The sequence below is a fragment of the Bombus pascuorum genome, chromosome 11 (genome assembly GCF_905332965.1).
Source record: "Bombus pascuorum chromosome 11, iyBomPasc1.1, whole genome shotgun sequence".
NCBI lineage: Eukaryota > Metazoa > Arthropoda > Insecta > Hymenoptera > Apidae > Bombus > Bombus pascuorum.
The window spans coordinates 10821422-10844503 of NC_083498.1; the positions used below are offsets into that span (position 1 = coordinate 10821422).

A 23082-nucleotide genomic window follows, 5' to 3' on the forward strand; every position below is an offset into this window, starting at 1 on the left:
TGCAATTTTATTTCGCCCATGAACGAGGTTATGAACGAATGAGGTTATGAACGAACGAGGTTAGGAAGATTAATATTACGAGCGAAACAAAGAATTAAATTTGCACGAGTTTCTGACGTAGTTTAATTACAGGACGTAGAACTTTTCTCGGTTTTTCGTTGCACGAGTACGTTAGGAAGATGGGAAACTTGGTCGCGATGTGAACGAGGGTTTAGGTGTCACGCTCGAAATTCTGGAAAATAGTGTCGGCGCGGCGCGTCCTCGCGAGAAAGAGATGCATCATCCTAAAAATATCGCCAACGTCGCGATTATTTTCACCGTATCTTAGGAAACGTGGACGTTGGCGATAAGAAATGATAGAAGCGGCGTAAGATACCGCGACAATCCAGCGCCGGGACGAGAGAAAGAGGCGGCAAAGGAGAGACTTAATAGCAGTGTCGTGGAAAAACTCGGCGATCTCCGCAACGCTTTGACCGATAAAAATTTGTTAGACTGGGACGAGATATAGGCCATTCTATTCGATATATCACGATGGAAATATCTCTTAACTAGAAATTACAATAAGATTTCTACATTTTCTCGTGAAAATCGCCTCCCAACGATAAAACGCGTACAAATGAAAATATAAAAATAGAAGGTAAATCGTATCGTAGGTACTCGTGTTTTTTGTTTCTGTTTTATTCTTCTGGATGGAATAAATCAGCGCAGAACGATCAAAGATAATGGCGTTTTAAGTGACTGTACGAAGAAACAATAGCCGCTGCTATAGTAACGCAATAGCGACATCGCGATGGAATAAAGAAACGTAATTTTTGGGAAGACGTCATAAAACAGCGGTTATTTTCTATCGTTTGTGCTTAGAACGAATAAGACGATCGCGAGAGATCGAACGCGCAAGAAACAGAAACCGAACACGGAGGAAATCGTGGAATAACACGTCGTCGATGTTATAGGATTAAGATCGGTCTCGAGTCATTGGAGACGCGGCTTTATGCACGCACGGTTTTATGACATTTTTACGCGGTCCGATAAAGGAATAACGGCCAAGCGAGGAAATATACAACGCGATATATAACGGGACAAGAAAAGAGGCGATTCTCCGTGAAAAAGTGGATAAAAAGCGTGAAATAAAAGATATACAATTTTTTTTTTTTTTTTTTTTTGAAGAGGAAAAATATAGGTTTCCGTAGAAGCGAGTTTGAACGCATACACGATTTTCGAGAATAATCGAGATAAAAGAGATCGAGCAAACGATGAACGTTTAGAATAGACAGTGGAGTCTATATCGAAACGTTTTATCGTTCGAGTATCGGAGTCGCGATTGACGATGTTTTCACATTCGTATCAATTCGGTCTTCCGATTTAAAAATTCCTATCGTTAACCGTAAGAACGTTGATAAGTTATTCTAACATTTCCTCTCGTAAAGATTGAAATACATAGTTATATTTGTTTTAAATATCGTACAATATTATACCTTTGTAATACACGTATAAAAAAGCACGTAGTTTTTTATTAGTATCGCTAGACATTCATAGTCTAGTAATTACTATATTAGCAGCCTTGGCGCAAGCTAATTAATCTAATCCATACTTGGCCGAATATGTTTTTAAAAAATTTTAAAAAGTTCGTTGGAATCTTCTTCGTTCGTTAATATTATATTACGCGTTAAGCGGGGCGCACGGATGATTCCCAAGAATGCAAAGCAAACGAAGGCCACGATAAACCGACAAACAATGAAAATTTCGTTAGGTCTCGTTACGAGAGTAAATTGGCCGCGTCGATTTAATATCGACACCCGGCAAAGGGCGTCGATCTTCACAAAGGCACCGAATGACTTTCAGATGAGCTTTCCGGAGATAATAAGTCCGGTTTTTCGACAAAGAAGGCCTCGATCCCCTTTGGTAGATGGGACGACGTAAGAGTTTAATGAATTTCACGGCATTCCGTTCGACGGCCTGGAGATAAGTTGTCAAAGAAAAACCTCTCGCTCGAACCTCTATCGGTGGGGAACAAAGAATAATTTTTTATAGGGGGTAGGAAACTTTTCTCGCCCCCGGGATACTCTCGACCTGGACCAGAGGAAACGAACGGATACCGAATTCCTTCTCGATGATGCTGCAGAGAATCTTCTTGTTAAAGGCGAACAATTTCCACGGGAAGTTCCTCCTGCTACGCCAGCCAGAACAATCGAATACTTTTTAGATTAAATGAAATTTTCCAATCATTGGCGCGAAAAAAAACTCGACAAGCCCGGAGTTTCATCAATTCCTTTCTCTTCTTTCGATTCGATTGAAAATATTCGCCTTTTCTCAATATCTTTCTACGTATTCCAGAAATCTTTGATGACATTCTTTACTGTAAATGTTTCTTCGATTGTTACTATACCGTAGATAAAGAAATATCAAGGATGATCGCTTTTCGAACAGAACTTCTACTTTTATATTATCCGACATATTGTAACAATTTACGATGTCAAAGTGAAACTTACTATTATAGTGAAAAATACGTGTTTTCCAACATCCACTGAGAAGCAGAGCGCAGAAACGGATTCACAGCTTTCTATTCGTACACTGAAGCAAAAACCACACACCATACTTCAGCAAACGACATCAAGTTGAATCGACAATTACCAAATGATTAACATTCCCAGTTCAATGGTTCGCCTGTAATTTAAGTCGAATAAGACGAAGATATAGACAAAATCCTCGTGATCGCGGAGTGGAATGACGTTCCAGGGATTGAAACGGGTTTGGGAAGTCGCGAATTTGGCTTAAACAGGAAGTTTATCGGCTAATGTACGCCACCTGCGATAGTTGTGCACGAAAATTCCATTCCTTCTACCGAAGGTTCGAGGCTTAACTCGCGCTACAAATTTCTGCTCGAACGCCAATCGGGGAGCTCCTTAAGGCGCGTTACGCGAGATACAGCTCTGGTTACACGATTGGTTCTAACCTGGTAACTTCGCAGTTTACATCCAGCGTCGTTATCGTCGGCACGATTGCCGCTAACACGGCTCTCCGCGCCATACATATACGCGTATATCGCGCCGCTATGGGGATTCTGGACGATTACAGCGGCTGGCGTGGAAACCGGAGAAACGCGATGGGGGTTGTCGTGACGATTGGGCTGCGAAGTTTGCGATGTGTAAAGGGCGAGATTATTTTAAACGAGGAGGTGGGAATTCCAGGAAACTGGTTCCGGTACGTGTTGCAGAATTGTTATTTTCTCTCGTCGAACTGGAATAAATGAGAGCGTAAAAGAGAGAGGACTTACTTACTTACTCTTTGTATTCAAATTATAGTATTTTTATAAAACGTTAAAAAATTCCGAGCAACCGAAATAATTAAATCTACATGAATGTATCATCAAAATGATTTCTTATCAAATATAAGCTAATAATATATACTAATAAAAATTTTCAAGCCGTTCTTTTCTGTTCCACTGTTTATTATCCAAAACGTGCAAACAAAAACGAGGCTGAGGTTCCAGTCGACGTTATCATTTTTCCACTGTTCACGTAGAAATCGGAAATCGGATCGATCTGGTGCGAATTTTTAACGCAGCCGCGGGCATCGCCAGTCGGTTCAATCAAGATCACGTCACCAATCCGTTCAATCATTCATCCTTCTCACTCTAACACGCATAGATTCAGAAACGCGATTGTTCACGAGTAACGATCAAATTTTCGTTCGAGTAGTAATGTCAGTTGATTATGGCGACTCACGGTAGAATTTGAATATTTATCACGGAAAACTTTTATGCATATATTTATGATATATCGCATTTGGTTAACATTTATGCATATATTGAGTGCGTTATGCAAAACATTTTGAAACTTTATTAGCACAACATCGGTGACTTATATAGCGAGAAACGAAGTCCAAGCTAAGATTTGCTTCGCTTTTTAAACATCGTAAGTACCTTACCTATTTCTCGTTTATTTTGACATTTAAATTATCCACAAATGCGTAAAAATTGCCAGCCTAATTATGAGACGGAATCACCGCGATTATAGAAGCAAAGTTTGGAAAAAATCCGAGCATGTTCATAGAAGTGACAAGTTTGCGAAGATAATAAATCGTTCGGACATTTTTGAAAATTTCTACAATAAATGACATATTTTGACTTAATGGAACAGAGAATGACATAAAATGCAATATGTGTTTGTTAAATAGTTGTATTAAGATATCGTGAAAAGACAGTTGCTACTAAAAGAGGAAAGGTGTTAGGAATAAAATATCAATTGTTTTAAACTGACTCTTTTTTTAGATAATCAATAATCACTGATTCTAGAATTTCAAATTTTTGTAAAGTAAAAGACGATATCAAAACCAAGTACCAAATATCCAAAAATTAATTTATATAATAACCAAATATTTTCCTCTCCAACGCTTTCGCATAACATATTGCAGTACAAAGTCTAAAATCCTATTAAACTTTAGCTTAAGAACACTTTGTACAAAACACTGCCGTACGCTTCAACGGCGTTAATTACAGATTTATCGACATTATAGCTTTATTAGCTACGCACATTCATCAGTGCATTAGCAAACTCTTCGAACTCTAATCTTCCAAATCTTCGTTTTTCTTTCCATCGCGATTTCAATCCAAAACCTCATACTATCGTAAACTGTTAATCATGTTATGCGAGTTTCAAATGGAAATTTGTCATATATTAATTAAGTATTCTGATGTCATAAATTAACGACGATGATATATGCAGTGTTAATAATTAAAGCAAGGAAGTTCAGCAGACGCTCGTGTCTGGATATACATTGAATCGTAAATGTTATAACAAAAATATTTTACAGCAGAATAGTGAAAATTGTTGTGTTGGCTAATTTTCTGAATCGACGTATACTCACAATTAGATACGGTAACGATATTTTCACAGCGCGCTGACTCGAAAAGAGTTACAAGCAGCATTGTACGATGGAACATACAAAAGATGAAAAGCGCGATTGTTCGTTACAATAACACAATTCATCGAGGAAACCGTGCAACAAAATTAGTTTCGTGAAAATACAGAAGCATGCGCGTCTACATTATTCTCTACCTGTGTGAACTTGCACAAGGGTTGAAATTGGTTGAATTAGACTCTGCAAGAGCAAGAGGAGGCATACTGGGCAAGAAATAGCGAGTATAGTATGGCAGATGAATCTTCGCAAATATGACACCCAAATTTGGACAACTAATTGTGTGTAACTTGCACCGAAGCTCCGTGAATCCTGAACCCGCGTTAATTGGACTGTTATATATACGCGAAGTAGTTGCAGCAGAAGGGAGATTTCTAAATTACGTTAATTAGGATGCATCTAGGTTTACTCACGACTTCGAAAAATTGCAACAACCTTCGAACTACATAATAGAACCTTCCCTAGCGTGTTGCAATATTAATGAAACCTGCAACTCTGAAACTACAACCCTATCCGGAGTTTTGCTTAGACACGAATGATTGCCTTTTGTGTTTCCTATATTATTTATAAAATAAGGAAAAAATGAATTATAGACCTTTTCCTAAAACTTTGAATCTTTTCCTCTGCTTTTGAATATAAAGGATATACAGAATAGTAGTTATTATTGGTAAAGTTATTAATATAAATTACAGGGGATACAGTACCTTTTTACACATATGATATGATGGAAGTTATGTTGTATAGAAGATGAGAGGATGGCTAGTAGAACGACAAAGAATCTTTGATACTTTTGAAGTCATCGGCGTTTACGGTGACAGCAAATTTTGAAATAGCGGTAAAATAGAATTATGTTGTCATAGTACTTATGTTGACACGTTCACTGTACTACCTACAAATAATTTTAATACAGTACCTATCTCTATTGTTCAACTTCGCATATGTATTTGATATAAATTGCTATGAAATATTTTCTCACAATTTCGTACAAGTTGGTATCATGTACGTATACCCGATCAATTTCAGCTCTCCATCATACATAACCTGAGAGTGTTGATAATTAAGTCTCTGACAACGAATTCATCTCCAATACTTTGATGTCTTTACTCTATTCAATCCATATGTATTTAATAACTGTATTAGTAAACGTACATAGTTAAGAAACAATTAAAATTTTGTTGGATTTCCCACAAACAAAATTTTAATTTCTATACAAGTCAACTTTGTTTCACACTATAATATGGAAATACATAAATGGATACTTAAGTTTTTCAGTCAACATAATGAAAAATGTAAAAATATTGTTGGGTTTATAATTATTTACCGATACTGTATAATGATAGCTAAAAATGTTATCATTACAGTTTGATTTACTAATAATGTAATAATTAAAGTACACTTTGTTAAACATAAGAAAATATCCGGTTACATTTGAACGCTTACGTGTTTCATGCATATAAAACGGAAACATAACCTTAAAACGACAGAAGAAATTTGTTGTCAGGATTTTGATGTGATAAGGATTCTCGGGATATCGTAGGCATTTTCGTGATAAATACAGGCGATGCACTCTTACAGCTTGTTACTTTTATATATGTAGATGTTATTATTACTTTTATTACTACTTTTATTAATTTTACACTGAAACACAATAAACTGCACGTTTACGCTTAGATCACCATCGAAGAACTCCAGAGCACGAAAGTATCCGAAGAAATCCGAACGTTTTTCCGCACGGCAATACCAGCGCGCGAGATACGATTGCTAATTTGAATATATTATAACGAATTAACGCATTTTAGAAAAATATAAATCCTGCTATTTTTCAAGCAAACTGTACATGTACTCTTAGTCAATTGTTATATGAGATTCAAAATTAAAAGTTATCGAATATATACATATATATATATAGCAAAGAAACCGATAAATGTATTTATATGAAATTTAATTTAATTTACTAATTAGTCTCTATAGCCTAATATAGTAAGTTTTTATGAAAACTGAACTTTTTATAAACTTTTTGTAAAAACTTTTTATACTTTTTATACTTGATAGTTTATATGGTGGAAGCAAACAATAGCGTAAAAGCTATATCTATCGAATAATTATGAGCTGCACTACACGGAACACTCGTGATAGACCGTAGTTTTTTTTTTTTTACTAGAATTTAGATGACTTTCAATCCCCATAAATCGACTATATTACACCATGCCGCGGTTTTGGCGAAAACCAATATTGATCCACTTACTATTTATCCATATTCATTAGCGGGTCGTACCGACGAGCCGCCTACCAATCAGCGCCGATAATTATCCGCGTAATTAGGCCGAGGCCGGCTCAAACAAGGCTATTTCGCCGGTCTATCCTGTATTTCACTTAGTAGGCAACATGAAATTGAAGCAATCCCAGCTTCCACGAGTCGCGATTACTTTTTCACGTGCACGGAATCCGTTATGCGATCAGAGATCGTTATAATTATCCTCTGGACCGATACTATTAACGATTATTGCGATTGTGCAAATTGACATTACTTACGATTTACTACCAGATGCGCCAAAATTTTTTTAATGCTGTTTCTCATACTAATTTTCTTTCTTTCCTGTTTGAGATTTAAATTGAGTACATTGATTAAATTTTTGTACTTTTTATGGCTAGAAAATAATGTTTCTACGAACTTTGAATTTAATAAACCTGCAATGCTGTCCATTAAATTTAATTAAATTTTATTATAGGTTGCGTGTATTTAATATTCAGAAAATTTACAATAAAAATATCAAAATCTCATTATTGGCTATCATGGATAATTAGAATGTTCACTTGGCTCTCTAACCAGTTGAAATATGGGAAAAGTGTCATAAAAGTTAATTGGAATTATAAACTATACATTTATATTGAATTGTTAAAGACATTTATTGCGCATAGACAATTTTTCAATGCATAAATTATTTTGAAACAGATTATATTAATTATATTCGAAGAATTTCGAAATTATTGTATAAAGTTTTAAATTCTCATAAATATGGAACAATGAAACTAGTTAGTCATCATAAAAAATAAGATTTACCCGAAAAATCATTTTATACCCGTCAATCCGGTATTATTGTTTACTACTAATTTATTTTTTCAGCTGTTCGATCAATATCGTAAAAAATCACAAGTTATGTAGAAACATTATTTTTGCAATCGTTCTTCTGCAAGTATAATAGGTATGTTTGATTTAATATCCCGCTTTTCGGTTGAATAGAATAATAAATAAAAAGTTTGGAAGCCACGCTTCGTCGACTATACCAGTGATGTTTATCAATTTAAGTGATTAACGAATTCTCTTTGCGGAATACAGATGCATATCGGTGGTTATTCACGAGAGAGGGAAAGAGCGAAAAATATTCAATAATAGAACGGAAAAGACGAAACTTTTTTATGAGAATTCTGTGATTGCGTGTTAATCGATCAAAAATCAAAATTTTCACCGAGTGTAATCATACGGTTTTCTTTTCCCCAGCTGCCAATTAGAGCTGATAAAAAACGCCTCGTAAGTTTTTGCTGACTGTATTTTTGCTGTTCCGTTTCGAATAATATCGATATCTCGTCCATAACAAAGCAAATTCGAGCTGTTTGCGCTCTGGGATTTGTTTTAACGCTGTCTTGGGGCAAATAAATTGATACGTATTTTTAGAAAGTTAGTTGGCAAGAGAGACAAGCAAAAATTAAAATTGTGGAAGAGAAATTATTTAAATAATCGAATCGATACAGCGTAGGTATCCGTCATAATAGACAACGTGTCAAATGATTGATTTTGGCTTTTACTTTAAAATAACCATTTTAGCAAACGAGTCGTGTAGATACCTTTCGTGTAAAAAACATATATCACTATACTATACCATACTACATCGTTGAATCAACGTATCATATGCATCGTAGCAACTAACGAAATAATTGATTTTTTAAAATCAAGGTATTATTTATTACTGTCAAGTTAAACAACTGAACACAGCATGCGATTTTAACTTTAGTAATTAATAATAGTACATTATCTTAATCATTCAAAAAGCAATGAATAACATTTTCCAATTTCTCGTCAATGCATCAGGAATGTGTCCATCCTCTGCCTCCAATCACTAATTATCTCGTGCAAATACGTGAAAAGCAAACGCGTTCGATTTTCACCACAAGCTAACCAAATTCCAGTTAGCATACTGAAACTGGCGGACTAATTTGCACGCTATACGTGAATGTGAATCGATCGAATGCTTGGAATACTTCGATTGTTAGTACGGTTGTCAACATGTGATCCATCATAGTTTCTTAGATAATGTCAATTTGGATCGCAGATGGATACAAATCGAGCACGCGAGACGTGTTTCGAATGTCGTGTTACATGGTTAAAAAGCAACCAACATTTTTCTTATCGCAACTGAGACACATTCGCGCTAATTAGCCTCGACACAGACACGAGCGTCGGTCAAACTCTTGACGGGGAACTGCGAAAGTTGTCGTCTGAATTTAAAACATATACCAGGAGGAGGAAAGGTTGCGCTGTCTAGTCGACGTGGAAAAATTGCGAAAACGCGTTTCTGAGTTTCTTCGACTCTCCGGAATTTTTCTTCCGTATACTACATACCAACTCTATACTAACAAACAATACGATATCAGTTACCCTGACAAGGTAAAAAGACGGAAGAATATGCGCAAATATTCCAAGATCCTTCACGTTACGCTACAGAAGAAAGGATTAAGGAGACACGAGGGAGATGATAATTCTTCAGAGTGGAGTTATTGTTCCGTCGTGGCACGTAGAATTGGCAATATCGTTCGGCTCATATCCCACTGGCTGGATGGAGAAATGTAGAAACGGGGTCCCCGTGGGAACGTTCATAGCTGAATAAGTCTGTATCGAAACGAAGGACTAGGTTATCCATCTGTGTGCGTTTAACTGAATCCATAGAAACAGCGGGCGTAAAAACACACACGAGGTCTCTCACGGGGGTGTCGCGCTCGTTTCCCTTTAAAATCGATATTTAACGGGCGACGAAGGGTCTTTTTAACCCGGCACAATGGCCAGAAAGCCGATGGGAATATCGGGGCCGACGATTTTTCGACGACCACGTGAACGTCGAATTATCCGGGAATTAAAAGCTGCTCGCGAAAGCTCCGCCACTCTGCGAAATTTAAAGGCGACTGCTCTCTTTTTCCTCGGGCGGGTCGATTCCCGGAGATTTTCAACTACCACCTACCGATTTCTGCCTCGAAAAATACTCTCGAAAACGATCAATTTTTATTTCCACTCCGGATAGAGCTTCCTATTTATTTATTCGTGCCGAGAAGATTCGCTGTTTGAAATAATAGAAAAACCTTCCGTTTTTGCGATTGAAATTTCGCTTCATATCCTTCGTTGAGAAAATATTCGACAAGCTTTTGGGAACATACAAAAAAAAAAAAAGAAAAAATCGAAATTGCTTTCTAGTCAATTATTTCAAAGCCTACAACTACTTTAAAGAAGCAGGTGAATTTTTTTATATACGCGGATGCAGAAAAATGCATAAAACAAATTTCACAATATATTTTATTCTCTGCCATTCCATCTTTCTTTACAAATCTTTGTCCTTATTTCCAACCACTTTAAATGTACATACAATCTACGCTACTTACCTAGCGAGCTCAGTGCACGATTCAATCTGAAACTTCTATTCTCGTCCACGAAGAAGGCAATTTTATGTACAAGCACACGAACGAAACGATAATTAAAACGTCGAGAGTGGACGCGTCTGCAGTGATAGTTTGATAATGATAGTTTCGCTTTTGAAGCGTGACCAGGGAGAAAGCTTTCTGAGCTGAAAACTCACCGTAGATTCGTATTCCACGGTCAGATTCTATTTCACCAATTCGATACAAAGGAAAACAGACTGCACGAAATGGAACATCTGCGACTAGTCTGGATTCATACTAGGAAAAAATCAATTTCTTCCCTCTCGGTTCATCTACATAGAGAACAAAGCAGCGTATATTTTTTCTTTTTTTTTTTTTTTCGAACCTTCTTTCATGGTACGCCTCTCTGCACCGAAGGAGAATGATGAAATTAGAAAGGAAACAAACGAAGAGGAGGATACGATACGTCTACACCATTCGACATTCCCTTGAATCGGAAACCGAATAATGCCGTAGCAGACAAATGGCATGGCAAACAAGAACACAGTCTCTCGATAAAACCATACGAGAGTGCATGGAAATTCAGAGATATGGGTTTTCAGGAAACGCATGCCAGCTTTAACATGTTTCGTCGAGGAACAGCGAACAGAAACGGTATATTTAGGAATATTTTTACCTTCGGATTGAGTTCGTCGCGTGCTTCTGGAGTATCGATGGAATGGAATTTATAGTTGTTCGGTGGAACGCGTTTGCGATTGGAAAATAATCTTTTTTCGTGATAGTTTCTCTTTGGAAGTAAACGTTACTCAGATTGTACGATAAGGAAAAGCTACTGAGATTGGAGAATAATTTCTGTCCGACCTATGATACTTGGAACTGACGATACATCGCACGAGCCGCCATTTATAGCCAATTCCAAGTCCTAAAAATAAAGTCTCATCCGGATGATGAGAAAATGAAAGAAATTATCATTGAACGAAGCAGTCCTCCAAAAACGTGAAATTCAGTGTCAAATGTAGGTTACGCAAAGACTTAAAAATACTCAAAGAGAAAGCAAAAGTCAAAGAAGAAATCGGCAGGAAAGAACGGCAACACATCCAAACCAGCTGGTTGTTGAAGCGAGCAAAACTCTCATAGAAAGAAGACTAAAAAGAAAACACCCCACCGAGCTCACTGAAGAAATAAAATAGTCAAACTCGAAGATGGTATCCCGCTGGGAGTAGCCATCCGCACGTTATTTAACAATTAAGTTAGAAAAATGTACCAAACGTCCAGCTGGACAAATTGTAAAGTATAAATTAAATGATAATAAAGAACAAAGAATGTGAGTTTCGTTCAAATATCAATAGGACTAAACGACGAAACGAAAGGATATTATATTTCCTTTGGAGGCGTTAAATTATAAATATTAATTTTTTCCATTAGATAATTTTTTGTGAATGTAAAACAAAGGACAAGGTATAAAGGGAACCATGTTAAATCGGAATAGAGTGCGACGGATGGATAGAGCTGAGAGTAGAAACCGTGGAGTGTTAAGATTAGACGTTTTCCAAGCTACGCGTAATGCCGGAGGGTTGCTTATCCGTTTAAAGAGATACTTGGCAGACTAAATGGACTTTGCTTGCGCGATTAGATTAGCGCTAGAAACGGGACTTAATTGTCGTACGTTCTACATTCTTACTGGCTGGAATAACTAATTAGAACGATAAATAACTGGCTGGATGAAAGCACCGAGGCTCGCGGAGAACAATACACCAGTTTACAATGCCTTTTGCTCGTAACCCTTTGACATTATAAAAGTTGTAAATTAAAGTGTCAAATTTTGACGTTTATGTAATAAATTCTGGCAACGTGCAATCGTTTCTCGAAATTACAAGTTCTTTGTTCAATACGAATATAACATAGTCGTGAATAGTTACAATATTTTACGATAAAACACACGTCATAAAGTGGCGCTTTATACCGTACTATAGTTACACTCCGGGCAGCTAATTACAAAAACGTCCGTAGAACGACGGGTTTTTGTCATTCGACGGTTTTTATCCAGAACTCTCAAGCATTTCACCTCGTATCGCCAATTAAAACGACAAAACGAACGCGTCACAGTGGATGGAAAAATACGCCATATACGAAGGTTATCCGTTTTGCCATTCTAACTGGTAACACAACCCTGCGGCCAGTATTAATCTACGAAACCGATACCCGTTACGCGATATACAAATTTGTAAGTATACGTTACGATATATACGTGTTAGTCGAGTATTTTTTTGCATTTTTTCCTCTCCTGATCGAAATGAAATTTTTTTCTTTTTCGATAAAAATGGCCGATCCTCAAAATGATCTATGGTATTAAAAAAAAAAAAAAAAAAAAAAACGCATATATCTATCCACGTATACACGTTCAGCGATTCGAACAAAATAGGATTGTATTTCACAGCTACTGTTTCTGTTACCAATGTTCTGCCTAAACTTTATAGAAATCACTGTTACTAGATGCAATCGCATTTTTTTACAAAATTGCGTACATTATTTGATTATAGGTGCAACAGGACTGAAAGATCTGACAATCAACGTGCCAGCGGTGGTACGATCGGGCGACACAGTGACGCTATCCTGTCATTACGATCTAGAAGGATTGACATTGTACTCCTTGCAATGGTATTTCGAGGATACGGAGTTCTATCGGTACCTGCCAGAAGGAGATCCTCCGTGCAAAACCTTTAACATCGATGGAATGCACGTGAATGTGAGTATTCTCTTCTCGTCTTCCAATTTAACTAACTTTTAGATTAGATTATTACGTTCTATGCATTTTGCTTTTGAACTTTCCACGAACGCATAAACATTCGTAATCTATTTGTAACGTACGAGGGGCTCAGCTGAAAAAATGTATCCAAGTATACAGGTTCTTTTTTTTGTTTTTCCACAAATGACGTAAATACAAATATCGATACACGAAGCCCAGATTTACAAGTGTTTTAACGTTTGGAAACATCGTATCGTAGCAGTTGAAGGGTTAAAACGAAATTCATCCGAGAAGAAACATATGTACGTTATGCAAAAACGACAGGCTTGGTATTTTTTGTTTCTTCGATTGCTACAGCGCAGGTGTGTCTGATGAAATCGACGTTTTATTTAGAAAAATTTGGTCCATGTAGTAATATGTAAATAATCCACAAATCCAGAATCTCTTCGGCAATAAGAATGAAATTATTCCAACTAACAGATGTCTCGGTAGGCTACTTAAATGTTTCGACTTGTATGAAACAGAGAGCCAAAGATGAACGCTAGCGCGGATCTATGGGCGTTGTGTTTCTGCGAGAGGGTGGACATAATTTCTTCGTGGGTGCGAAACGTTGTTAATTACATCGAGAACAGTGTTTTTCCGGAGACGGAAGCCAAAAACGCGGCTTGTTGCGCCTGAATCCGTCAACTAATGCGCGCAATTAAACTCTTAACGAGCACTTCGATAAAACTTTATGAAGAGAAACCTCATGAAGTTCGTGCTATCCCTTTGGTTAGATTTCGCGTTTCTTTACCTACAGACCCGTCCGAGGAAACAGTATCCTATCGATGATTCAACGTTGATCTTTTAGATATCCAAGTATCTAATTCATTGTAAAACATTTGGCTAATCTCTAAGGGAGAAAAGAAAAAGTGAGAAGGATAGTTTCTTCGGCAAACGAATCTGGTAATTTCAAGATTGCAGCAGATTTCTCGCCAAGAATTCGCGCCAAATGTATCAGAATTTTAGGAGAATCACCAACGTTTCTTGTTGCTTCGCATTTATATGAACAGCAGTATATGACAGAAAAATATTCCATTTTTTCCTTTGGAAGAAAAAATTTCACGATGATCGTTTCGTTCAGTTGATGCATTTTCGCTGCAGGTTGACGTGTTCGAAGAGGAAACAGCGGCAAAAGCTGCGAACTTCTTTTGCAAGCCGATACAAGCACGTACTAGCGACGTCCATTTATCAGTCTGCCGGCTGTATTTCGAAAGCAAGTGAAGATAAGACCGAATAGCGGCCCGATTTTTCCGCCTTCGAGCGAAGCATCCTGTTTTTCCCCTCATCGACTGTACCGCCTGCTTCCCGCGATATCGTCGCGCTTTTCAAACTTTCTAACTGCGTTTTCTGCGGAAATTTTGCAACCCTCCCGAGAGTTGCCGTGTAACGAGCAAGTGTTCGAGGGATATGCGAGTTTTTAGAGGTTTCGAATGGGATAAGGGTTGTGCTTGTCAAGAGTGTGTTGTCGAGAGTGCTCGCAACTTGTCTATTTTTTCTTTTTTTTTTTCTCAAAAAATATTCGAAGAATTATATTTGAAACATAATTATATCTCAAGATGGGCTGTTTAAATTCATTTAAGGGAAAGAAATATTAGAAATCAAATTCAGTTTCAAACTTGAAATTCGATCATTCGCCTGGCAAAGTTTAAGCTCGTATTCTCAACTATTTCGCGATGGAAGCTTGCTTACAGTTTCGCTATTTCGATCAACCACAGAATCGAAATCAATCAGAACTGACCTTTCTCTAGCAATCTCTCGATTCGTGAGAAATATTTAAATGGAGGCGCGAGTGGAAAGAAAATCACTGTGATGAGATAAAGGACGTTGGGGCGTGAAGTTGGAGAGACGAGTAAAACAAGGAAGTCGGCCGACCTGGGATGAAATCCACTTGAATGGGGATTCCAAAGGGTCGTGTCGCGGTCGTAGCTCGCGCTATAAATCAGCCCTATCGATTTCTTTCGTCCGGTCTACGGTTCGGTTTCGCACTTACGCGCTCCCCCAGGGGTTGGCAAAAAGTTTCACGTCGATGTGACGCGCGCCACTTTTATCGAATCCACCTGATGTCACCATCCTCGCCAGAGTAAACTAGTCAGGCTTGTTCATTTTATCGCGCAAAGAATTGCCAGTCCTTTTAAAACTTTGCGAACCCGCCGCTTTTCGTTGGATCGAAAAACAGTAGAGAGTTTAATCAGCGTTCTTACACCTGTGAAAGTTGCGATGCTAAATATTCGATTCGCGTTCTAATACCAATTTTTATATTAAAAACGCACGAATACAGGATGGACAATTTTTATCGAATAATTTTCTGAATATTTCATCGTATATCGTTTCGAGTATCTCCGTTTCTCCCGTGTTTTCTCTCCACTGTATTTTGTTCTCGTTTCCATTTCTCCTAGTCGTACGTTGTACGTCGTCGCTCAACGTTTTATACTTTACAAACTGATATTAGCAACGGCGATTTAAAAAACACAAAATGGGTAGAAACGATATACAAAGTAAACACGAAAAGGATACGAGTACGTTAAAGCGGCGCGTTTAGATTCCATTTTCACGCTGTACCCAGCTAGCACCACGTTGCCCAAACATAGTATCGTCAATCGAAATTCGTTCGAACCATTTTCGAGGCAATAAAGAGGCAAACGCGACGCGTTTCACCTCTATTTACCCTCGAGATCATGCGAAAATGACAGCTTTCAGATAAAATTCTATCCAACACCTAATTCTAACCGTAAGAAATTCTATCTAATGCGCGATTCTAATCTCCTGTAAAACGCTGTATTTAATACGTAATTCTAATCTAAGAAAGTTCTATGCAATATTTAACTGGAGCCTGGAAGAAACCAATTAGTCACATGAAACTAAAATGAATTGTAAATATTAAACAAACCATGTTAAAAAGCCTTGGTAATTTATTTAGGTCTGAAGTTTTTCTCAAGGAAAGCAAAGAGAGTCTGTAAACTACTTTTTAGTCGAATCGATAGGTTGGCTGCTATTTGCGAACGATGGCAAATGGATGCCGACAAGATAGAAGAGTTTCGAAACCAAGGCAATCGATTCGATTCCACTTCGACTCGGTTGCGAGACATTGGAAAACAAATTTTTCATTCGCGCGATGTATAGAGCTGGCCGATAGGTATCTTTAATAAAATTTCCACACTCGTTTCCGAGGTGCTGTTCCGCTGACAACGTCGTTTTGTAGAGTCGCCGATAGCTAAAAAGGCCGAGACGGTGCATTAGTTCCAAGAAGATACGGCTGGTATCGACATTTTTTAAGATACAAAGACTTCGTATTCGTCCTAATTATCGTTCCAATTCAGCTTTTATCGATCGTTTCTTTCTCAAAATATTAGGTTGTCCGAAAAGTTTCTTTACTCTTATAAGGAAATAATAGACGCACAATATTTTTTGTTTTATATTAGTTTATTGAATTATGCACGAACATAATAATAGAAATAGAGCTACATGGATCATACCTAATTCGATAAAATAATATAAAACAGAAATTGTTGTTCATCTATTATCACCTTATGAAACGAAAGAAACTTTCCGGACAACCTAATATCAAGGAAACCCTTGGAATTCTCTTCATATACAATGTAAAAAGAGCAGAATTTTAATAAGGTGACGGTAAAATGTAGCGAAACGTAGAAAGCTTATAACATCGGTCTCTAATGGATTAGTATTACCAATATTACTATTTAGATCGTTTTATCTCCAACCACTATCGATTATCTGCAGCGGGATTATCCGAACCAACAGCCTGTTCATCCTGGAAACGACAAGCCACCGCGATAACACTGTCTTCCTACGAAACCTGATTTATTCCTTCAATACAGCAAACAAATGGTAAAAGATCGGCTAGCGACAAGGATTCATAGAAGTAGCACGCGTATGAATAGCCTGTACGAGGTAGAGAATGTTTCGAAAAACAAGGTGGCGTATCGACGACACGAGACTTCAGTCGTTCGTAAATCTTCGTGGAAAGCAATCGGTTCATCGCGATGGGCTATACCATGAAATAAAAATAACTATGGCTCGTCTAATATTTAAAATAACTGCGCGAAAAGGAAATCCGAATATTCGAAGATTATTCGTCTCGTATCAAATGACTCTCGTCTTTCGACGAAAATACAAAAATATCGATCTTCCGATATTTCGAAAGAACAACGGGAATCCATCGATGAAACGTCTTTCTACGATCTGCGGACGTTCCTTTCGTCGGTCCACCGATTCCATCAGAGGCGGAGGAAATGGTGAAAAGAGCTTGTTTCCGTATCCGGTGTAGTTTATAAAGCAGGCAGAGGGAACCACCGCGATGCATATAAATGATTGCAACGACGAGGGGTCGGTCGAGGGGGTAGAATATAGTCCGATCGAGATTTAGACGTGGGGAGAGGGTTAGATGGAAGGTCGATAGTCGCGTGGAATACAAAGTAATTCTGGGGAGGGGGGGGAGAGAATCGAGCTGGAAAGTAAAACGAGCGAAGCGAGCGGAGAAGATAGGAGAAAAGAGATTCGGGAAATTATACGCGTTTCCGTTCGAAATTTATACAAAAGAGACAGAGTGGATAAGGTTCGTTTATGAAGTTGCTGAGAGATCGTTATCAACGTTGGAAATCCGTAGGTGGATGCCCTGAAATTTAAAAGGGAGTCTCTTGTTTTATTTTTGTAACGTGGAATAATTGTCAGCGAGCAATCTGTTGGAAACTACGGTGAATAGATGGTACTACGCATATTCTTTTTCTTCTCCGTAAACAAGTGCAGAAAGTAATCACCATGATATCGTCTTGGTACTGTTATTTTTCCATCTATGAAATTCGTTTCTTCTATTCTATTTCCTGTAATTAAGTTCTATTTATCCTGTCAATGGAAAGGAACACAGTCTGTCGTTTCGTTGTTCGATCGTAGAAATATTAATTCATCGTAGCAACTGTCCAAAGGATTACGAACGGCTATAAACGAACTGCAAGCTGTATCGACGATCTTCAAAATCGTAGGCTCCTCCATTAAGCAACGACACTCCATTTTTCATGCAGGAAACTGATTTTCGAAAAGTTAAATAGAATGGAAGATAGTTCGCGAGAGATACGAACGTTCGAAAGAAATTAATCGAATCCGTGGAAGCGAGTGAAGCATTTTCCGGCGAGCCGATAGAAGAATACATTTTAGTCGGGCATCAATCCTGTAACCGAGAGTCGAGTCAACTTCCTGGCGGAACCATATCGCCCGAAACGAAAAGGAGAAGAAGGAGGTGCAGAGAAAGTTGCTGGTAGTTCCTTCGACGCTATCAGATTTCGATCGCCTGTAAAAGTATCCTCGTGGCGGTTTCAAGCGATGCAGCTCGTCTCCTCGACCTCTTCCTTCCAGATGGAAGCATCGTTCACCAAAGCATCGATGGTTTCCGGTCCCGCGAGTTTAACGCACGGTAGACGGAAACCGCGAGTCGAAATAAAACTTCGATCAACGTTTTCGGTCTTGGCGAGTTTCAGAAGAAATTTAGGAAATTTTTCTGAACGTGATTTTCTACAAGGATATTGTTAGGAAAGTTAAAACGACAAGTTTCTATTTAGTTAAACAATTTTAAACGATACCGTCTGGGCAAAAGACGAGAAAAATCAATTTCATATTCTCTGGCTGATAGGCAATTGTCTAGCTCCAAGAACAGTCTTTAAAAACGATCCTAATCGTTTATCTATGATAATAGCACTTATTCTAATATTCGTTATCAACGATGTTCGATATGGATTTGTTTTACAGGTTTCCAAATCGAACTCGAACGACGTTACGTTAGTCAACGTGTCGAGGAACCTGACGGGGTTGTACAAGTGCGAGGTGTCTGCCGGAAGCCCTTCGTACCACACGTTGATCAACAGGGCCAGAATGGAAGTAGTAGGTGAGTAGTGGTCGGCCTGGACTTGGTTCAGAATTAAAAAGTTTCACCGAGTAGACAAATCCTTCTGGTTGCTGAATCGCGCGAGCGCCATCCCGTAATGCGGCGCACGTGCGCCCCTACGTGACACCCATTTTCATGTTGGATTCGACGGATCGCGGAAGACTTCCAACAGGAACGCGAGTCGGCCCTCAACTACTACCGGAAGAACTCTCTTTCTCCTCGTCCCTTTTCCAGAATAGAAATTCGAACGTTGATGCCGCTTTAATTATCCACGGGCTGAAAAACCGATTCCATTGTATCGAAGGATTGAACGGTTCGAAATTGAGAAACGTGAAGTAGTTATGACTAATGGAATAGCTTTAAACTGGATTATTGTTAGATTCTGTAATTTGTACGAATCGTTGTTGGTATCTATCGACCGTGCGTCGGAGGATTACAAAACATAAGTCAACTCCGTCGAGATTTGATAAGTCAGATTGATTAAATGTATCACGAATACGTAAATCTCTATTGCAAGTTGATCAAGTCTATCGAGACAAGAAACTGAACATTACAAATTAATTAAGAGCATCAAATTTTGCTTGATTTTTTAAAAATGGGATATAATGAAATATGTATGTATATATAACAGCAATAAATACTCTATCCAACTCCAAAAATAATATATATATTATATTTACAAAATTAAATATTATTATAATATTATTATAATTACAAAAATAATATATATATATATATATATATTTACAACCAAGAAGGATCTTCGGAAACACTCGCAAGCCCTTCTAGCTCACTCTTCGCATCGACGCCTCGACGTGTAGCTGGCTTTACGCCAGGCGTCGAGTTAGCAGTCGCGTGTGCTAAACAACGTAATTATTATGCCTTAGACGCGCCGAAAACGGACCCGACGATCGGTATCGAGAAAGAAAGGATCGCAGTGGGTGAGCTGCTGCGGGCGAACTGCACCACAGGCAACTCGAGGCCCGCCTCCGCCATTACGTGGAAGCTGAACAAGGATCTCGTAAGTATATCGTCGGAGTTCTCTCACGCCTTATTCCAAGCCGCTATATATGTATGTCCTCGAGCCGTAGCTACGTGACCTTACTGGATGATTAAAGTTCCACAAGGAACACCCTCGCTTCGACTTCCATCTCGCCAACCTCTAACCCCTCGTTCCGTTACGTTCCATTTACCTTTTCACCCCGTTCGCCGTTCAGGTGAGCTCGTTGACACGAGGTGTTTCTCGCTGTAGGAATAATTTCAGAGGGAAAGGCGAGGAAGGGTGATTCGAGGGATGTGAAGGAAAGTGAATGAATTTAAGGAAGTGCTTGAGGAGATTGAGGGTGCGGAGTGGAGAAGATTTTGTATTCGGAAGACGTTTCTTCCGAGAGAAATATATGAATTGTATTAGTCGATAGATTTTCCGATCGAAAAATATCTCACGAGTATCGTGTATATATCCTGGTAATAAATATAAGAGTATCGTGCAACTATCTCGCGTATTCCAAAGGAGAAAATATTCCAGAAATCATCTTAAACATTTTAGGCACGAGGATATGTCAAATAAATGGCAGCTAATTCATTTGATCGTGTCTCGTTATTAACTAGCGCATCGCGTATTTAAATACAGAAATATTCCACAATACCCTGAATATTCTAAACGTACTATTCGCAATTCTATTCCACGTATTCTATTCCGAAAAAAAAAAAAAAAAAAAAAACAGAAAAGAAAGAAAATGCCAATCCATTTGGCGGCGCTTCGTTATTACCTCGTACCTATTTCGTACTAAAAACACGCGTGCACACAAATTTTCTCCAGGCCAGGAATTAATCAAAAACGTACCTCGCCAAGGTAACCAGAACAAAAACGATGGCCGTGGGTGGGGCGAGACAAAAATAGCCATTGGTTTTTGCGGTGACCCGTGATATGTCAAGGGGGTACAATAATAGCGGGGCGCGATTATTTCGAGTGAATTATTAATGTTGCCGGATATTAGGCCGGCGAAGAGCGGCCGACACAAGCAAACACGTATTCGGGCCCATTGTGACGGATTAATTAATTAGAGCAATTTGATGTTCCGCTTATAATTCGTAATTAATTTCCCCGCACGCGAACGAATTATTTGGCCGTGTACGCGGCGCGTGTAAACAAGAGCAAACATAAATGATCGAGCCACGGTTCAACGGCTCGTATCCAGCAAACGGCAATTATTTCGTCGAAAAACAGAACGATAACGATCGATCCTGTCCGTTCCATCGTACGATCGATCTTTTCCTTTGGATGTTCCTTGAAAATAGATCAATTTCGCGAGAGACTCTCGAGAAACGCTCGTAGAATCCTTGATTCTGCGGTGAATCTCGTCGCAGAGAAATCCAATGTTAAGGAGGACACGATGAAATATGCCTCGCCCGATTTTTCGAAAGACTCCAGCGTAGAGAGGCGAAGAAGCGATGAGATAGCGTCGAGAATTCGCGTGGATGAGGATGACAGGTTCTTGGAATACGGCGGTCGTGTATTGTGTCGAATGCTCGATGATAGAGGAATCGTAGAATGATTCGAGGACTCGAGGGAAGGGTAGTGATACTTCAAAATTGATGGACCATTCTACAACGATGGAGTTTCTCCTGCAACCGACGGTGTTTCGAGCACTTGAGAGTAAAGGGTCTGAAGCGTAAATTTACTTAAGATTAATCGTTCACTTTGCGAATGATTGTAATAATAGAAGGAAAATGTACCCTTTATAAATGGGTAATTTACGATAAATCGAACTCGTCGATCGACCGAAAACGATAAATTTTGGGATCGAATGGACCAAAGAGTTAGATGATTTCATTTCGAAGACACAACAAGTTAAACGAGTTTCAACGTGGCAAAGTATTCACTTAGAGAGTCAAGAAGACGAGCATAAATCAGATGAAGGCACATCGACGCGATAACCAATGGAAGGTCTGACGACAAACTAATGAATGCCGTTTTCCCTGTTACACTCTTATATGCTCCTCGAATAACCCCGTCCTGGACTTTAATCGACGTCATTTGTCTTTCTAAGAATTTTCCCAGCACAAATCTTAAAGAACGTCGTGGGAGAAGATTCGAAGCCGGAATTTGATACCTGAAATCCAATTTGGTGGAGATATCGGTTCGAGAGGTGATCAAACGGGGCGAAAGTGGCCTATCTTTTAAACGAGAAATAATTTGTCTCGACGAAATCTCAGATTGCTCTTATTTATTACGAAACAGCCACTATAAATGTAAAATAGGCGTGGACGACTTTTTACACGTCTATAACGGATTAGATAGAATCAAATTGCTTCGACTACAAGTTTAGTTGTTTGTAACGGATTGGATCGAATTAGATCGTTCTGGTTGGAAACAAATGAAATTAAAGTAAAATAGCGTCACGCGTACATCGTGAGGTGAAATAACCATCGCTATAGAGAGAAAAATACAGATAAAGGGTGACAGAAAATTTGAAAAAATACGAGAAACAAGGATACAGTGCCAGTATTTTCGCTGTCGCCATCGGAAATATCAGACTAAAACTAAATTTCAAAGAACGACTGCGCCAAAGAACGACAAAGAAATAAAGAAACAAAAGTAACATTAAACGACAGAAAATATCTATTAGCTTTTGCACCACGATTCGTCCGAAAAAACTGTAGAAAATGGGACGAGAGAAAGAAGACAACGGGCGGAAGTGGCCGTAACATCGCGTGTTCCCGATCGAAAACATATAACTCATCGGGGGTCATCGTGATCGATTAAACGCGTCGAGCCACGATGGTGCCTGCGATTTAACGGAATAATTTGGTTGATTTAACAAATACCGCGGAATAACGA

At 38.5% G+C, this 23082-nt stretch overlaps 1 protein-coding gene and 2 long non-coding RNA genes across 3 annotated transcripts in view; 1 reads left to right on the plus strand and 2 right to left on the minus strand.

Annotated features, from left to right (window-relative positions):
• The window catches only part of LOC132911969 (uncharacterized), a 186422-nt gene that overhangs the window by 78428 nt on the left and 84912 nt on the right, over window positions 1–23082 (minus strand). The gene's annotated exons all lie outside the window — the stretch shown is intronic.
• LOC132911954 (uncharacterized) overlaps window positions 1–23082 on the plus strand; it is a 130007-nt gene that overhangs the window by 76453 nt on the left and 30472 nt on the right. The window contains exons 2-4 of the mRNA XM_060969015.1: window positions 13101–13306; window positions 19106–19241; window positions 20129–20262. Coding sequence (XP_060824998.1) covers window positions 13101–13306; window positions 19106–19241; window positions 20129–20262 — 476 coding nt within the window. The remainder of the gene's footprint in view (window positions 1–13100; window positions 13307–19105; window positions 19242–20128; window positions 20263–23082) is intronic.
• LOC132911814 (uncharacterized) lies at window positions 5621–6592 on the minus strand. Its single transcript, XR_009659087.1, has 2 exons — window positions 6239–6592; window positions 5621–6147 (listed from the first exon to the last, which is right to left on the minus strand). It is a non-coding gene; the product is annotated as an uncharacterized LOC132911814 (long non-coding RNA).